This window comes from Styela clava, chromosome 2 (genome assembly GCF_964204865.1).
Source record: "Styela clava chromosome 2, kaStyClav1.hap1.2, whole genome shotgun sequence".
In the NCBI taxonomy this organism is placed as follows: Eukaryota; Metazoa; Chordata; class Ascidiacea; order Stolidobranchia; family Styelidae; genus Styela; species Styela clava.
This window is the reverse complement of record NC_135251.1, coordinates 28,906,135-28,924,990: the sequence shown is the minus strand read 5'-3', so window position 1 is coordinate 28,924,990 and position 18,856 is coordinate 28,906,135. Positions and strand designations below refer to the sequence as shown.

At 33.7% G+C, this 18,856-nt stretch overlaps 1 protein-coding gene across 1 annotated transcript; it reads left to right on the top strand.

Annotated features, from left to right (window-relative positions):
- The first annotated feature begins 1,933 nt into the window (after positions 1 to 1,933).
- LOC120336303 (uncharacterized) lies at positions 1,934 to 15,565 on the top strand. Its single transcript, XM_039403953.2, has 16 exons — positions 1,934 to 2,699; positions 2,947 to 3,265; positions 3,750 to 4,273; positions 4,713 to 4,762; positions 6,544 to 6,695; positions 7,030 to 7,345; positions 8,046 to 8,184; positions 8,946 to 9,028; positions 9,192 to 9,383; positions 9,856 to 10,110; positions 10,672 to 10,851; positions 11,750 to 11,944; positions 12,843 to 13,010; positions 13,279 to 13,410; positions 13,804 to 14,042; positions 14,968 to 15,565. Exons 1-16 carry the CDS (start codon positions 2,549 to 2,551, stop codon positions 15,170 to 15,172), a joined length of 3,300 nt encoding a protein of 1,099 aa, XP_039259887.2. The 5' UTR covers positions 1,934 to 2,548; the 3' UTR covers positions 15,173 to 15,565.
- Positions 15,566 to 18,856: the final 3,291 nt, after the last annotated feature.

Sequence of the window (18,856 nt, the reverse complement as noted above, 5' to 3'; positions counted from 1 at the left end):
TATTAATTTACCAAAAATTTACATTCAAACAGAGTAGTTAAATTTGAAGGAAAGGCTGTTAAAGTATTTCTGTCAGAAATAAATTGGCAGCATAAATGTATCGCCTATATGATTTTTTGTTCGTACGTTATGGGAATTATACAAAGTTTTCAATACGTATCTTCGCCAAATGTTTTCCGGTAGTACTTAGTGATAAAGAGTAAGTTAAATTTTATCTCAATTGATTTTCCTGATTTTACAACATGATTTGCGGCTTATAGATCAATTCTCAACCGTGCTCAACTTTGTTTGTTTTATGGGTGTTGTAATATCTTCGTGTTTCTGAACTTGCGATAGAGTTGGCATGTAGTCTTCTTCGTGTTGTACAGTATGCTATATCTGGAGATCACGGTATATCGTGGATTCCAGTGAATCTTTATGTTTTTCTGCTGCAGTGGAATATTTATTCTGTGGCCAATCACTCGGCCTATGTTGCGATCAGTTTCTTGCTTTGGAGCGGTAAATAGTAGCCAGGCAACGAATAAACCAAAAATTGACGGTTTCTTCATGACGTTTATAAGCAGACGATATACATGCAATAACAAACTTCATTTCGAAAAAGAGAGTAGATAAGACTGGTCGATTTATATGAGTGACCAAATTACTAATTGACTAAATTACCGATATTAGCACATGACATGAGTTGTGTGGTTACTGGCATCTGTCCTAGGCGTATTATTATACTTAAATCATCATTTCTTAGTTCGTGTTCTTGATTTTAATTCAGCCTCCGTCATTAAGTAACATGTTTTTTAGGTCTTGTGTTGGGGATTTCAAATAACCCTTTTTCCAAAAAAACTCATTGTGCTTACTTTCTCAATATTTGAGCGGGCAGTTAGGTCGACTTTCAGTAGCAATCTAAGGCTACGATTTAATTAACCTACACTTGTTTGCTCAATAACGGACCAGAAACACGATATCTGAGGCGAACGTCTTTGTGATTGTCACAAATAGAATCTATCTCAACCCTTTTTTGTCTGTCTGTGTAAATACTAGTCGAGCCTGTTTTGGCTGATTGCGAACGATATCATTTGTCGAGCGTGTCAGACCAAAGAATAGGTTGCCAAGAACAAATCTTTTCGCTAGTAGGTTTTAGTAGTAGCAGTGACATAATGCGCAAGAATAAGCTGCTTTCATTCGCTTTAGTTTTCTCCGGTATGCATGATTAGTAAAATGTCCCATAGATCAAAATAATTGATTGTGACACGATATAGTGCCCTCCTAGTGTGTGATGAAGTACAGAATTACGAAACAATAGATAGGATTTCTGATAAACTACATGTAACATTTTTAGTAGCAGGGAAACGAGTTTTACAGCAATTCTGAGTTTTAATATGTGGTAAGGATGGAACTAATCTACAATTATTGTGGTCGATCATAGTAAAAGGAATATTCAGAATTTGTTCATTTAATTTAGCTCTACGAATTTCGGTTTACTAAAGATAGCGTGCTGTTCCACCCATTGCGTATCGTCATTAAAATTGAAGCTCTTAATAAATGCCTCTACATTTTATATTTAATTATGCCAATTTTTCCTTGGAATATTTCATGGAATATGTGTTTATTTGAATAATTCTTTAATTTCAGTTTCGTATTTATCATGCGCGTATAGCTTTAAATGTTATATACATATTCCGCATTTTAAATAGAAATGCTAATATCGAAAAGGAGGTTGCAATTATTCTCAATTTCGACTATTATAAATGAATTTGCTTCCTCGCGGAATTATGATATATATATACATATATATAAATCACTACTAGTCAAATTTTGCTCAAATCATGATTTCAAAGAAAAATGATAAGTAACTTAAAATATATAAAGACATTGCTTTAGAATATTTGAATTCTAAAAATAGACCAAGCTCAAATTTACCAATTTCAATGATACTCATCTCGATATTTCTCGCACATAAAATTTCTCTCCGTGCACGTAACAAAGGCATCCAAGGATGACGACGTCATAATTTGGCACGTCCGTTGTCATTGCATTTTTTCTTCTATTGGTCTTCACTGATGTGTGCAATGGATTTTTTATTTGTACGTTTTATTTATTTTCCTAGAATAGAATACGACACAGAGATTGACTACGAACAGTGGTCAGATTTTTATTGTCAGTTGTCTTGTCCGTAAGTCAAAACATTACTCCCATCTAGAAAAATGTGGGGTATATTTTAGACAGGTGCCGCTAAGATATTTCCAGCTATTCCCATGATAACGCGTGTTCAGCATTGACATCGTTGTTGCAAACAGTTACGTTAGCGGCCCACACTGTGCACTTTTAAGCATTCCCTTGGACAAACCGTATTTTACTTTCACAACGTATTCCAAGGAATATATGTTATTCGTCGCTACAGACACTACACTTATTGGTTTAATATTGTTTGCTAAGTCGTAAAAGGGTTGAAATAAAATGAAAAAATCTACACAATGAGTTGGGAAGTAAGGCTATATTGAATATGGTAAAAAAACTAACGAAAGAAAAGGAAAAATAAAACCAAGTGGATAATATGGGCCTCAACTCAAATCGTTTGCCGAGAAGAGAAAGACAAAATGTTCACGCCGATTACGCATCAAGGATGTCAAAACCAGTCTCGGGACAAGCGGAAAATTCGCTTCATAAAAGTAAATCAACAACGCACCTAAAAGGGGGAAATACGGGTTTGTTCTTAAGTGCAGTTTTAATCTATAAAACGGTAAATAAATAGTACACGATTTAAAGCGATGTCTGTGAAGACGTAAACATCTCACAATAATACATTTATGACGCTTTATTTCCGAATGTTCAATCATTTGATTCAATGTAAACAGATTGCACCTATGCACAATGTCACTATTGCTGAATGTCATTATTACTCTCCACTTCGTTTTGACTTTTCCAGTATTTAAATTTTATCAATTTTTACAGATTCTGAGTCGAACCAAAAGCGACATCGAACGCTTCGGGATTTTTTTAATTTTCGACGATCAAGGAAGCAAACTTATCATGAACGACAACTCACGACTGTGAATAAAGATAATGCGGATCCATCCCCAGATAATTCGAATAATTGTACAACAACCGCTATAAACTCGACTAAAGACTTTTCTGAGAATCCTGAAATTGTTGAACAACCGCAAGCTGCTAATTCAAGTCACGTCGATAAACTTGAATGCGAATCCAGGAATCCAATGGTGTCTACAGCTCTGTACAACAGGAGATTTAATCATTTTGAAATGGCGAAAAGGTAAAATATAAATAAAATTGCTCTAGTAGAAAAATGCTGTTTTTAGTTATTGTTTGTTTCTCTACTGTGGTAGGAAAGGTTAACATTCCTAACAGTGAGACGTTGGTTTTCATTACGAAAGTATTTGCTGGTCAATCCGCTTTCGCTCGGCTTCATCGAATTTGTTTTTCGCTTTTTAGACTTGATTAGTTTGGGCCATGCAGATCGTTCTTGAAGCATTTGCTATCTGCCGTCTATGGTTAGCTTAATACAATAGATTTTTACCTAGACTGGAAACAAAACACGAAGCGCATCAGTTCCTGATTGCAGGTGTCGGCTGCGGTCAGATGACAGTAAGGTTTACATTTAACAACTGGGATTTCGCTCTAGTGAGGCTATGTGAGCGGTATAAAGATACCACACATACCCACAGACAGAAATCAGATCCTGTCTTCAATATTAATATTATTGTTATTTGTAATGGTAAAAAACGTGTTTGTTGCAGACATTCCCTGGCTGCCAATTTTTTATCCAAGAATCTATCCTGGAATTCTACTGACGATCAGGAATATTTTACATCTATGGTTTCATTGCCGGGACAAGACAAAACATTAGCAGAAAAATATAATCACGTTGCGACACAAAATAATAATAATAACGAATCTATTTTACACTTGAAATTCAATGAAAAGACAGAACAAACGTCAGTGATTGGTACTCCTGTTGTTTCACGACGATACGATCGTTTAAGCTTGAATTTAAATAATAAAAAGACAGATATAAATAAACTGAAAAGAAATGCAAGCGACGTATCTCCATACTTACAAAGACACGGTATACATGGACTACCGGGGCCCGAGGAGGAAGAGATGAACTTTAAAGGAAGAACTGGTCTCTCACGATCTCAAAGTATGTTCAGACCAACCAAACCAACAACCCCCAAACCACTCAAGGATGCGGCATCTCTGAGTGATAGCCAATTTCGTTTATTTTGTCAACCGGTTATTCGTCGCACATCAATCGAGCACGGTAAGATTGTTATACTTTCGAAAATTGTAATATTTGGACTCAAATTTTATCACAATCCTCCAGTCGTGGAGTTGGTCATGGCTTTTCAGGTCGGTTAGAAAATAAATTTAAATAGAGTAATCAAATATTGTTGTAAGAATTAGTCGTAATCATCTCGATAGAAATCAAAGACATATGCTGTTAAAAATGAGTTTGGAATTTATATTTCATTAAATTAGTTAGATCAAGGTTCAAATTGTTTAAATGCAAAATAAAAAATACCGAGTTAGCACCACAAACAACTCCACTGTTAAATTACAAGCAAAGTAGTTTCGTTTTTAATGTAACAAGAAGCTATAATATACTGCAAGAAGGTTGAACATGGAGCTGTGTCGAGCCTATTATACATGCCTATTTTATATTAACATATATTTTATCAAAAAACAACTTCTTTCCACAGGACGACCTGGTGTTACAGTATCAGAGAGCATGTGTGATTTGCGACCACCGGTTAGTGTAAAACTGTTGTAGAACACAAATATAGTCCTAATTACATAATGGAATCTAAATTATTATTTTATGCAATATAGTAACCAAATAAAGGTCGAATAACGTATAAAAATACATACCTTATCATAAACATGCGTAGTTTATGATAAATGCCGAAAGAAAAAAAAACTATAGAATCAAAAGGGGTGTATGTTACACATATCAGACGTAGCATACCAAACAAGATGATGACTAAAGTTAAACACCCGACAACTGAAGTGGTATCAAGGAGTACTTTAATAAGCAATGTTTTTACAGCGATACGTAGACTTATTTAATTTGTTCATGTACTGCGATCATCAGCGATATATATCTAGGGACATATGGAAAATAAAAGAGGATACTCAGAATATTATAAGGTCACGTTCAACGAGCCCACGTGCGAAACTGAAGCATCGATAATAGAACAGGGTTAGAAGATATTTCTGGAGCGCTCAAAGTTATATTGAAAATTTTGGCAAGTTTATTGATCATAGATAGGACTTGTTCGAATAGCAAAGTTGAAGCGAAGATTGATAGCGAAGTTGAAGCATGACGAATTTACAATATCGAGGAGATGGCGAATAAACTTTCTTATTTTTTTAAGATAGCTGACAAACGAAATCTCTGCCCTAACCTAGAATATCTTATCCTTTAAAACAGTGGTTGTTAAACTTTTAAGGCGCTTTAGAATTTGTCAAGTCTCGCGCCCCACCCTCAAAAATAACTATTTAACAATAAGCTACAAATAACAGATAGTAAGGCGAAAGTATGTTTTATTCAAAAAACACGTTGAAAATACGTGGGTGGAACGTAAATAATGAAAAGTTTTGGAATGTAAATATGCAAAATGAGGCGGCCAAAGATTAAATCGAACTAAAAACATTTTTGGAAAACGACATAGTTCATATACAAGCGGATATCACTGTAATATCTAAATAACCGAAATAATCATACGTTGAGTTTAATCAATCTATACACCAGAACAATGGCATTATAATATGATGCCTTAAATCTCTTTATTGATCAATATTTTTCATTAGTACGAAAAATCCAATATTGTGGTCAAACAGAAAGAGTTGATCTTTTTGTCCGCAATCGTGATTCGCGATAATTTGTCCTATTCCACGTCGGTCAACTGTTCCATTCCAAATATAACATTAACGTTATTATTCGCGTGACTGCAAGCGTGTCATCATTATTTCAGCTATAATAACATGACGTGACAGTATGGCATTTTTGAAGGGCATTCATAACTTTTTGATAAGAGGAATATACACATTGCTGACATTTTCTCAAAACTTTCAAATGTGGCAGATTGACAAAACAAAATTATTGCTCCATTTCTCATCGATGACAATACAATACGCTACGGGATAGATTAATCTTATCAGAACAGTTAATTTGCTTAGGCGTACTTATCATTTTGAATATGACATATCTACAGGATATATCTAATCTAAACCGATTGTGTTTCATTGTCTTAAAGCGACATAAGAACGAAATGGTTGCAGACATAAAGTATCGCACCGCGTTGTCTTTTGTCTTAAATCCTGTATAAATGCAATTTGTTAAATTCATTAAAATGTAAGTAACTCTAGGTAATCCTTTTTGTAAGAGTATGTGCTGGTATCAAGCAGAGCTCAATTGTTTGACGGGCAGAGTGCGGTATAATCATGTACAGTCACATTGATTATTGACTTATGCGGCAGAATTGACTTGGAGTATAAACGTTGTTAGCAAAGATGTTTAATCCATTTCAGAAAGTTGGGACATGGAAACGTCATTCAGTAGCTCCTGTCAATGAGGACATTTACGAAGGTTTGATTTCATCTGAATTCACGAAATCTCTTGGAATGTTGAAAAGTCACGCAAAAAAAGGGTCAGGACCAATGTCGGAATTAGATCATGCCAGGTAATGTTATTCTACTTTTGGAAAATGAACTTTTTAGTACTAAAGACTAGAAAAACATGAGAATGTTGGCAGACACACAGCTTGCAAATGTACTGTCTATATATATAATTTTGTGAACAAGATTCGGTCTATTTTCATCTCCTCCAAACATAGGGTAGGACTGTGTTTGTTGCAACGATATTTCCTAATCGCACTTTGTTAATATTGGTTTAAAATTATCCTGAACGTTTACTTGATATAAGTCATGGATCTTTCAGTTAACATAGAGTTAAGTAATATTTCTGATCAACAACATGAATCTTTCTTAAAAAATAAAATTAATTTATTTTCAAAGAACTGCTTCGGATCGCCCAGTACAACTATTCAACAAGCGTAAGAACTCAAGAAGAAATTCGAATCTGTCTTTAGCGAACATCTCAACATCTTCCAAAAATTTGATTGAAGACGAACTATTATTGAAATCAAATAACATTCTGGAAAATAGTACGTTTACAAAAATGTATGAAAATTCAGAACACGATCTTGGGAATGAAGCTCCTCGACCATTCAACGTTAGAAGTGATCAAATGCGGCCGCGTGATCACCAAACCCAACCAAATTTCAGACACCGCGTAATGTCAGCGAGTTATTGCTACGACGAAAGCGTTGAGGTGAAATATGTATATATCTACAGTAATTTAATTTAGTATTTCACCTTGAGTAGCAAGTGCTCATTTGTTGAAATAAGTTTAATGATTCATAAAAATCATGCTCTCTGTTCAGTCACCTACGTACAAAAGCAAACAATTTTTATTGCTGGAATTTAGGCAACGAGATGTAGCCACACGCAACTACCGATACTATACGGACTTTTAATTTTGAGATTGAAACTTGAAATTTAGACTTGGTGTATGTCACCGAGTATTGGTAAACAGCATTCAGCTGTTTTAAATGCCCGATCTTTTAAAATGATTTTTATTGGTTTTCGACGTAAAATAGTCCCACGAGACTCGTTTCGACGAGCATACGTTGAAGTATTGAGCATACGACTTCAAGATGTGTTTAACAGACGCGGCTGTTATAATCGACGTTTTTGGGGGATCATATTACACTTGCTTCAGGTTACTCTAGCTCGAAGCCACTCTGAAAAGTAAATTCATTCTTTGCTGTTTGCATTAGGCGTAGACAGAGTAGACAAAGACGTGCTTGTCTTCGTAGATGTTTGATTGTTAAACGCTGGGTTGACGTGAACATGGTTCACTTGTATTATTACAGTGGTGAATCCGGATACAAATTTACCCAAACTTGGGCCACAGATGAACCACGAGCAAAATATACCTTAAAATGCATGGATATTCTTTTTGTTTATAGAATTATATAGTTGGAAACGGCATCAACCATGCATCAGATTCTCTTGAGTCATTAGATTTTAGCACTTCATTGAGCATACCTACTGATTTAGATCGAATGCATTGGGAGAATAAACGTTTGGAAATGTCACGAAATGCAGGTAATAATTTTTGCTGTGAAGAGAATTTTTTTTTGTATATGAGTAACTTCAATTTTTACTGAAAATTTTACACTTTTCTCATAGACGGTCAATAATGATAACTTATGCAATATTTAATAGATTGCGGGTCAAATTGTGTAAATTTTGGTTCATCCAAACACTCAATGTCACTCTACTGGTAGCATTATAATCAAACTTGTTTGTTGACAGAATAAATTATATTCAACAAACATGATATTTAAGAATAGCATAATCTTTTTTTACGATATTGCATGTTTATTGGCAAGCTTTCGTTAGGTTATGGTCTAACTTCTTCAGACAAAACAAGCGTTGTTTGATTAAAAATCTTGTTTTATTTGAAGAAGTTGGATATAACGGAAATTTGCTGATATATTTGCTATTTCGTGGAAAGATATTATGCTATTAATATCATTCATATTATAATACTATCTCGTCCAAGCATCCGAGGTACGTAGTAAACAAGGGGAAAGGACTTACATTTCAGTACAACAAATCCCAGTACCCTAAACATAATAATACCAAAATTTCTCTCTGTGTAGGGCACCACTTTTGGTGTGAGATTAGATTTTTGGTCATATAACATTGAAGATTTTTTAACGTTTTTGCCATCTCTCATTTACTGTGTAATTGCAATAATCTTGTAATCAATGCTCCAATATATGATTGTTTGATGCCTAATAACTGCAGAAAGTGCAAATATTCGTTTTTATAAAGAACTGAACCTGTTCGTCAATATTCAGGTGCATTGTGGGAGAATGATTATTCAACATCTTATCACATCATGGATATCGCTGATATTTTTGAAAGAGAAAGAGATGAAAAGGTAGAGAAACTTTATAATCCAATTTGGTTGCTAATTCATCCACAGTAAGATTATTGCCATATGATTGATATTGATAGTGTGTCGCAGTTATTCAATGTATGTCAAGTTTTCTGAAGTTATAGTACATAATTTTATTTACCGATACTTATTCTTGCTAAAACAGATTTTGGCAAATCTTTCTGGTAGCGTTGTTTCGTCTTACGCTGAAGCATTATGGGATCACGTGACTATGGATGAAGAAGAACTTTCGTTTCGGGTCGGTGACGTCATCTTAGTGAAAAGCATGGAAGATCCAGTATGGTGGTGGGGAGAACTTGATGATGCTGAAGGGTGGCTGCCCGCGTCCTTCGTAAGGGTAAGTTCATAAGAACAAGCGGAAATAAAATAGAGTATTCTGAAAATAGAGATTGAATACTAAGCAATGACACTTTATGGAACATGGAAACATACCGATATGTCTAACTAGGTCAATAACTATGATAGTCGTCTTCAGCATTCGTGTTTATTTGTGCTTTCGAATTCAAATTCCGAGTCTGACGTCATTAGATCATAAATTACACAATAAAAATACAATAATGCACAAAGAATAACTTTTGAGAAGAACTACAATAACTTTGCAAATTTGGTTGAAAAAATGTAATATGTTTGTATAGGCCTGAATTCCAAACAATACGCAGTTGGAAATCCTGAATCTTACACACAAAAGATTTCTAGTCGACCGAGTTACACTACTTTGAAATTTCATATTAGTTACAATATAGGAAATTTGTGATGTGCCAACTTTTTCAAGAAAATTACATTTCACAACGTAACAATTTCTTCTTCAGGTCATCGTTAACCAGTCATGGCCTTTATCAATGGACGATCAAGAGATCGAACGTCCAAATATCAGAGACTCGGCGACGTGTAGTGTGGACACGATTGATGGGCAAACAACAAATATGAAGACAATCCCAGACATACAAACAAAAACAGCAGGATCTGTTAATTTAACGACTTTAAATAAAATGCGAAGTAACGTTGTGAAGGAAATATTAAATTCTGAGCGGGATTTTTTGAAACATTTGAGAGACATCGTCGAGGTAATTTAAACCATCAAAATATAGATATAAACAATAAAGTTATATGACGTTAACTAAACTATATTAATGAATATTAAGAAAATATTAATAAAACATCTAAAGTATTAAAAAAATGGAAAGTTTGTTTATTGTGGTATCGCTTCAAAGTAGAACCACGCAGAAATAATTGTAAGATAAATGGATCGAATAAAATAGATAAATATATATTTTACTCAAGGTCTGCAATGAAAAGGATATAAAATCCCCCATTCATTGTGTATATCGGGGTATTGGGCATTAAATTATGATACACAAAATGTGAGGCAATTATAAACAATTTTATTTTATGAAAATATTATCGGAATCAGAAACATTTTAAAATATTAGCAGACAATGCCAAAAAACTAACCCTTTCTCACGTTTTTGCAGTGATTTATTTCAAATCTTTTGATAGAGATTGAATTATCTGATTCTGTGGGATATGAATGAGTTCATAACTAACGGATCACGAATAGCAAGCATTATATAGTTTAAAAGATGCGAATTTGATAATTTTCACCTTAATTTCTTAATATTTCACAGGGATATTTAGAAAGATGCAGAAAAAGGATGGATATGTTTTCATCGGACTTTATTCTTACTGTCTTCAGTAACATCGAAGATATTTACAAATTTCAAGGACAATTCTTCAAACAACTTCAGAAATCATTCCAATCTGAATCTCCTCATGAAAGTGATATTGGATCAGTATTTCTTCAATATGTAAGCTGCAAATTCCTTACTATTACAGTAGTTATATGATAGTGAGGTGAAAGTATAAGTAGTGTAAGAATTATAGTCAATTCCTAATGCAGTATTGCGTCAAAGGCAATTGATTTGATTACGGTGAGCGAATTTCATTTTTGTTCAAAACAATCGCAATTATTTTCAACCACTTGAAGTATTTCTTGGATCAGCGGCCATGCAAAAATATCTTCATCTGCGTCAGAAGCTATGCAAAAACTTGTCATTGCAAAGTAAATCAACTAAGTTATTGTACGATCAATGAATTGGATGTCGACTCGAGACCTTGTCAAATTTCTCTGATTTAAATTATAAAAACGTTTTTCTTTCAATTTTAAGTAATTTTTCGGAAATAGCTAGCGTTCCTCCTACCGCTTGAGCATGATGTAGTAATTAATGATTAGTTTGAAAAAAGCTGAAGACAATTATTGAACGACTGATTGAAAGTTATTCATATTTTTCTGCCATAGACCGACAGAAAATTGTTGTTCAGAGGACCAAAAAAAAAAACAGAATCCGACACGTATCCTAGAGGGAACATAACTTTTGTGTAAAGCGTCCTATATAGATTACTGGAACTTTCGGATTCGATCATAATCAAACAGATGTTAAAGTATCAAATACATTTTCTTCACTTTATTTGAAGTACTCAAGAAATTTATGGGTTCTATTTTTTGAGTCATTCTGTATTATGTACTTGAATATTGATAGCCAAGAAATTGGTACTGCTGTGGCACAACCTATGGCAATGGCTCATTTGGGCACCATATCTGCCCAAATAAATGATGAAACATGTCATGCTGTCAAACAAGAAACATCTTTACTGTCTGCATCCTATCAAAATAAAATAAATTAAAGTATATGTTCTTTGTTTTAGAAAAAACAGTTTGAAATATATTCTGAATATTGTAATAATCACCCATCAGCGACTTCCAAACTAGCCGAAGCAATGCAATCGAAAAAATGCCGATATTTTTTCGAAGCTTGTAGATTATTGCAACAAATGATCGATATATCCATTGACGGATATTTACTAACTCCAGTTCAGAAAATATGCAAATACCCACTTCAGGTAAATATTTGTTCTGGAATTAATCATTGTTTTTTACGATACCGTATGACCTTGTGATTAGTAATACCGATATTTCCAAGTAATCGCGATAAAACATTGATGACACCATTCATCATCTTTTCAAGTGATTGGTTACAAACGAAATTTCTGTACCATTTGGTTTTCCCCTACTAACTCATGCTTTACGGAATACCTTTTCACTTAGCTGTTCACTGCTGACAGGCTAACTTGAATTACTTACGTCGACTTACTGACTTATCTGTTGCAAGGATAAATGTATATTACTCTTAGAGTGACAATAGTCGCTTGACAATCTTCTTCTCTCAGAATCTTACAACTTGTAGTTATGATTTGATCAAATTTTATAAAAAAAATAAATCGAGCCCAAAACTCCAGCCCATTGTGCCATTAATTAAATACACAAAGATTGCTTACATACAAGAAAGTCAAATGCTAACAACAATGTCAACCGAATCCCAGCCAAATATTAAAAGATTTTTATCGAATGTTCGTGTATTACGAAGAAATAGGAAATTTGGAATTGAACATTCAGCCCCATAGGAATTAAATTCAAAAGCATCTCTTGCTCTTCCATCAAGTACTGTACAATTGAAACAGATTATTCCATCAGTTGCGGAAAAGTGATACTTTTCACTGCATAAATTTGTATAAAACTATTATAAAGATTTCAAAACATAAATAAATTAAGCCGCACCATGAAGCCTAAGTTTGCCTGGCTATCCGCCCCGCTTTAGTATCGATGTAATGAGAAATCTGCATAAAAGGAAATAACCTTCACCTCAAGTTTGGAAATGGAAATAAAATAATCCTGTCTTAACCTTTTATCAGATTTTCTAGTGCCATTATATTAAATTATGAATATAAATGTAATTTTTAGCTGGCTGAGTTATTAAAATATACAAATTCGGATGATCCAAACTACAAAAATGTGGAAAAGGCATTGGAAGCGATGCAGGACGTCGCAAGAATGATAAATGAACGAAAACGTCAGGTTGAAAATATTGAAAAGATAACTTTGTGGCAGAAGAATATCATTGATTGGCAGGTAACGGGTTTTGTCCTTTAATCTGTTTGAATAAGGAACTTCGTGGTTCTAAAAAACTGTTGGTAAGAATAGAAATCGGGGGTTCAAACCACCTCGCATCAATTTCAATAAAAACCTTCTGTTGTTTTACTTTGTTCAAGTAAATAAACCAGTTATAAATATAGTGAAGTTAAATCATAAATTTTATGAAATCTCAATAATAATAAATCTGTATGCTTTTCTTTTCGATAGCAAACACGATCTTAAAAAACGTAACATTTCGTTTCAGGATGCCGATGTTTTAGATCGAAGTACAGAATTAATTTATTCGAACGAACTTTATGTTCTCACTCTTCACAAAGCGAAACCGCAACTCAGGGTCGGATTTTTATTCGATGGACAATTTGTTATTTGCAAAAAGGTGATTTAATATAATCATGCTGAGAGTATTAGGAACCTTTTTCCAATGTTTCTTCCAAACGACACGATTGTAAGTTGTGTCATACTCACTGAAACATTACCATGGTAATTGAGCAAATCTTTATTATTTGCTGAAGTTTATCAAAATTAATGTCACCAACATTATCCAAAGATTAACTAACGCATTCAAGTACAATTGTCAGTTTTGCCCAAACACTGAGAGATGTGATTATGTAGAAATCAGCAGTTCTGAATTTCTGTCATTGATTGATTCAATGAAAAGGAACAGGAATGTTTTATTCCATGAATTTTGTAACCGAAATAATAAAAACTACTCATTGGTGGGAAAATTGCTGTTTGCTTAACATCATAACTGACTATTATTCTTATTCAGGATTTGTTACGAAAAGATCTTTTGTACTATAAAACTCGACTGGATTTGAGTAAGTTCGCCATTGTCGATTCAGATGAAGTTTCGAATGATGATCTTGCAATTCAACTGGTATCCGGTACGAATTTAAAACATTGGTGGCAAATGAAATCAACCGATTCTTCTGAACAAATTATTTGTCTATGCAAAAAAGAAGAAGGAAAGAAAAGATGGATCAAAGAATTCAACAAAGAAAGAACAATGTAAGTCAAATCCTCGGTTTATTCCAAGTAGCATTTTGTCTACCACAACACTGAGCGCAAGTGTGTAGCTATATTGTGACTAAAACAACTATCTCGCGTAACGTCGCGCACAAAATAGGTGACAATGCAATATAAAACAAACAAATTGTATATTTACACTTTCAGCATGACAATATTTTCTTACTATGCGATGAACTTCAGTAGGTATTGACATTCTGTCATCACAAAGCAATTGTCTTATTCGCTAGTTTAGGTTTTCGACACTTTCTCCTGCAAAAGCAAATATCTTTTCAGCTAAGCATTCTTCATGTGACAGCGCGAGCTGGCACAAGTCTGGTGATCAAAAATGAATGTAGCATGCATACCTGTTTGTCGCAGCTTGTCAAATGAAGCGTGGCGTCAGAATCGTTAATTGAAGCCACCATTCCGAAATTATTGCTTTAATTGTCAATTACCATTATGGCCTTATTTGAGTTTATTATTAGGCGGTCCAACGATAAATTACATTGCGGAATAAGTCGTTATAAACATCTCCATTGCATCCTTCTGTCGTAGTACTGTTGTTGAGATGCAAATGAAAACATGAAAGCGTTTCGGGAGTAGTAGATAAGGTTAATTCACTACAATTTAATATTATCCACTATAAAAAAAATTTCCACATGCCTTTATCGGGTATCAATGTGGTAATTTCAATTTTAATCTATTGGCGTGAACAATAGGTTCACGTCAATAGAAGCCATAAACCTTTTGTTCTTAACAAAAAGCAGATTGTTATATGTCGATATAATGCCAATATTTAAAATTATCAATCCGAGATACACCTATTAGAGTCAGTTTCTGCTAAGATTTTTCACCTCAGCCATTTCTATACACTGTTCAATATATTCACAAATGAAATATTTTTTTAAATTTTTTACCGATATAGGTCTGAAATAATTAATGAACATCGATACGTTGTATCGAAAGAAATCAAGCGGAAAATTGTGGAAAATGCAACTTTACGTTGCCAGAAGCAAGGAAACGAAACTCTCAGAAAACAAACTTACACCAAACGTTGGAAACGCAGTTGGACAAAACATTATTTAGATCGAAATAGAAATTTTAACACAATCCTCAGTGGATTTTCTTAAATATCACTTCAAAAGTCATGTGGTATTTGAAGTCGTGTTACTTTTATCATTCGAGCGTATTCTCAGGAATGAGTAAATACCATTTTACGAAAGGGTAATTGTAATTTTTCATTGTAGAACAGATGATAAAATTCAAACTGAATTAAATAGTTAATACCAGAAGGGAGTTTGCACAGTTGAAACACATAATAAGTTCTTTCTCTATAGTTCTACGTGTTCTTTATTGGATTCTTGTGTTGACCAATCGTAGTATGGACATTCCAAGTTTATAATATATAACAAAACGATTATTTTACTGAGTTTTACCATTCTTTGACAATTTTTACATTTTTATTAATCTTATATTTGTGTATATTATACTGTTCATTTTAGATAAAATGTCGTGAAAAAATGTCCCGTCTGCTTTTGATGCCTTTTATTACATTGGTGAGTGTCAGTATACTTCAATACCAATAATGATTGATAGGCTGTAAAAATAGAATCAGCGTGGGTGTCAATAATTTAAGCCGAACTTGACACCAGAACTTAGGTTACACGTGGGCCTGTAAGACGCATATCTCAACTTCGGCGCGGTGGTGTGGCTCATCGTGCTAAGCGTTAAAAATACGCTCACCACCGCACCTCTGACTACTTTGCGTGAGTTTGCAGGTTCGAATCCCATGCGGGGTGGATATGTGCGAGAGGATTGCACCACCGCACCTCTGATTACTTTGCGTGAGTTTGCAGGTTCGAATCCCATGCGGGGTGGATATGTGCGAGAGGATTGCTGGACTCCACGCCGCCGTATATGGTGGTTAAATCCTATTCTGTTTAGTGAATTCAAAAATATTATCTTATATTCAGACAATATTTGTTGCAAATAACCATCTCTCATAGGTGATCTTTTATTCTGTCATAGAGGTAAGTGCCATGTGATGAGATGTGCGCCACTATTCCAGTTTTTCTAAAGTTTGCAGGAGAGCAGAAAATATCGCTGACTTGTCTGTATTTCATCGAAAAATGTCGTATATAGAAAGTCGTAAATATCTGATTCAACAAAATTCGTCTCATTTTTGACAAAACCTTGAACATCGACGAATACCGCTCTGATACAGTAACCGTCCTGCAGTATAGAGAAATGAGTAAAAAGGGGGCGCTAAAGCACAAATCGATGGACGATGATTCGTTGAGTAAAAATATCGACAAATCAACAAGATTCGGGACGGGGGTTGTTTTTATCCAAAAAATTCAAAATTGAATAACAAGAAACAACCCCACAAGTCACCATCATTATGAAATAGTAAACTCACACCATGATAACTGTGGTTACCCAATGACTTGAGAATGTTGAAAATTCTTCGAGATTGTTGTTTGAACATTTTGTAAACACATTTACTGTTATAATGGTATATCATTTACTATTTAGTCCTAACGCAATTTGATATAAACCGAGTTTCACGAACTTATTTTTCTAAAGTATCTCTTGACATTTTAATTTCCGTATGTATACCATCTTCGTTGAGCTTTTATATTATGAAAAAATAACTACGTGTTTATATATACTTTTAGTACACCTTTACGCCAGGTTAGTGATTGTGTTTTAGTTCATTTTTAATCGTATTTTGTACTTTAAAAGCTACCACTTATAAATTTTTATCCAGGGCTGTCACAATATCAGCAGTAATTAGGTTCAAGAAAAAATTTAAAATACTTCAAATTTTCCAAGTTAAAATTGCCGAGGGAAATACAAAAACTCTTCATAATATCCCTGTGGTCAAACGAATATTTTATTCCACATGTATGTAATGTGATTGTCGTGAGCACATTATATTATACTGTTAGTGATGCCATTGTTAGATATTGTCTAATGATCAACAAGTACAGAACAAATGAAATTAGGAAAATCAAATCATCGATTTTACTACATTGTTATATCGCCATGGAGTGATGATGTTCATTTCTAATAATAAACCAGAGAAAAAAATAAAAAATTATTTTGTCATTTTAAATTAAAAACAACAAGATTCGAACTATAGTTTGAATAAAGAATATATGTATATTTTAATTGTATGACCTATTTCAATTTTTGACCTTTTCAATAGTCAATATATACCGTGAGTCCATGCTAAGCATACGTAACACAGCCTAAGGGCAAATACCCTTTCGTTGTATATGAATACAAATACCATCTTAACCTGCACTAAAAATATTAGACGATGAAAATATTTGTTCGGTTGAATAATTGAAAACATTTATTTAATGGAATATTCTAATTTTATGTCTATTGTCATAAATTTATATTTTTAGGTGATGACTAAAATAAATATATGAACATTATAATAACGTTATAAATGGCGATGATGACCTATATCTAAAAATACCTCGTCTGAGATTAAATCAGACCGGACTAATTATGTAACTTTAGTAAACTAATGACATAAAATGTCAAATATCGTACATTCCAGGACTACCGTGATAAATTGTAGTTGACTATTTCTAGATAACTTTATGATGCAATTCACGTGTAAACGACGAAAGAATTTTGTGCATAACATGCTTTCAATACACAAAAAAACAAACACAAGAGTTATGTTTGCATGCATATTTGACTATTGTTGTTCGAAACGGCGTTATTGAAAATCTAATTCACTTCATACCTAAAATCATATGAAAGACATGTCGTTGTACGGGAATACAAGGCAACAGTATATTGCTGGTAGTTTATTAATCTTAGCTTAAATAACCGTGTGTACTTCGCATTCCCAGTACACAATTCCTTTTGTTGTCTAATAGTGAAAACTTTAACTATTTAGTTCCCGTGAACAAATTATTCCAACATAAAATTGTATTTAGTTCTGATAATTATTTTTCACAGTGTTTATGATATGATTTGAAGTGTTTTCATCAATTTGAACACTTTAGCCCTGGGCAATATGTTAACAAAAATATCATTATTTAAAATACACCCAAAACGTTATTCACGTTGCAGGCAGAACTGCGCGATTGATCGCACAATAGGGTATAATGCATTTCAAATAACATATATATCTAATTTCGTAAGTAAGTGCATGCACATGAAGACAAAAACAACGTATTATTTCCAAATGTTGTTGTAATATTTCTATGAATTTTTATGGAAGTTCAAGTTATAACAATTTCAATGGCAATATTGAGTTTGCGTAGTATACATTCATTTCTATGTGCAGTACAGCAGATATTTGTGGATATTAATATGTTATTTTGCCTGCGGGGCGGGAAGTTTTGCGTACCAAAGCATCTTAATGGAAACGAAACCAAAAATAATTAAATCATAAACAAATTTGGACAGCACTTTCAATTCTAAATTTAGACAAAATGAAATAAAATGGCGGTACAAAGCGGTTCACAGTGGATGCGACGTTTGAAAGCGAAAGAAAGATAATGGTAGGGATTGAAATGATCTTTCGGAAATTAAAATTTGACGAGCTTGAGTCTAATCAACATGGTTAACATTCTTTTCATAGCTATGTCAAAATACATTGTTTGTTTTTTTGAATGTCACGACAATAGAAAAAAGATAGCAACAAGAGCTATGGGATGGAAGATGAAAATGTGATAGTTGCGCTTTTATTACTCAAGGCGAGTACGAAGACTCATTAACCATACAACTATCAGGTGAGTGATGCGATACCAACTATTTTTCGTGGCCCTATGCTGTTGCACAGT

Bases quoted from the DNA above. Each gene is read 5' to 3' on its own strand.
- LOC120336303 (XM_039403953.2), top strand. From the start codon at position 2,549: ATGGGCCTCAACTCAAATCGTTTGCCGAGAAGAGAAAGACAAAATGTT. The intron at 4,763-6,543 runs GTTAGTGTAAAA...AATCCATTTCAG, and splicing joins TGTGTGATTTGCGACCACCG to AAAGTTGGGACATGGAAACG. The intron at 8,185-8,945 runs GTAATAATTTTT...GTCAATATTCAG, and splicing joins GGAAATGTCACGAAATGCAG to GTGCATTGTGGGAGAATGAT.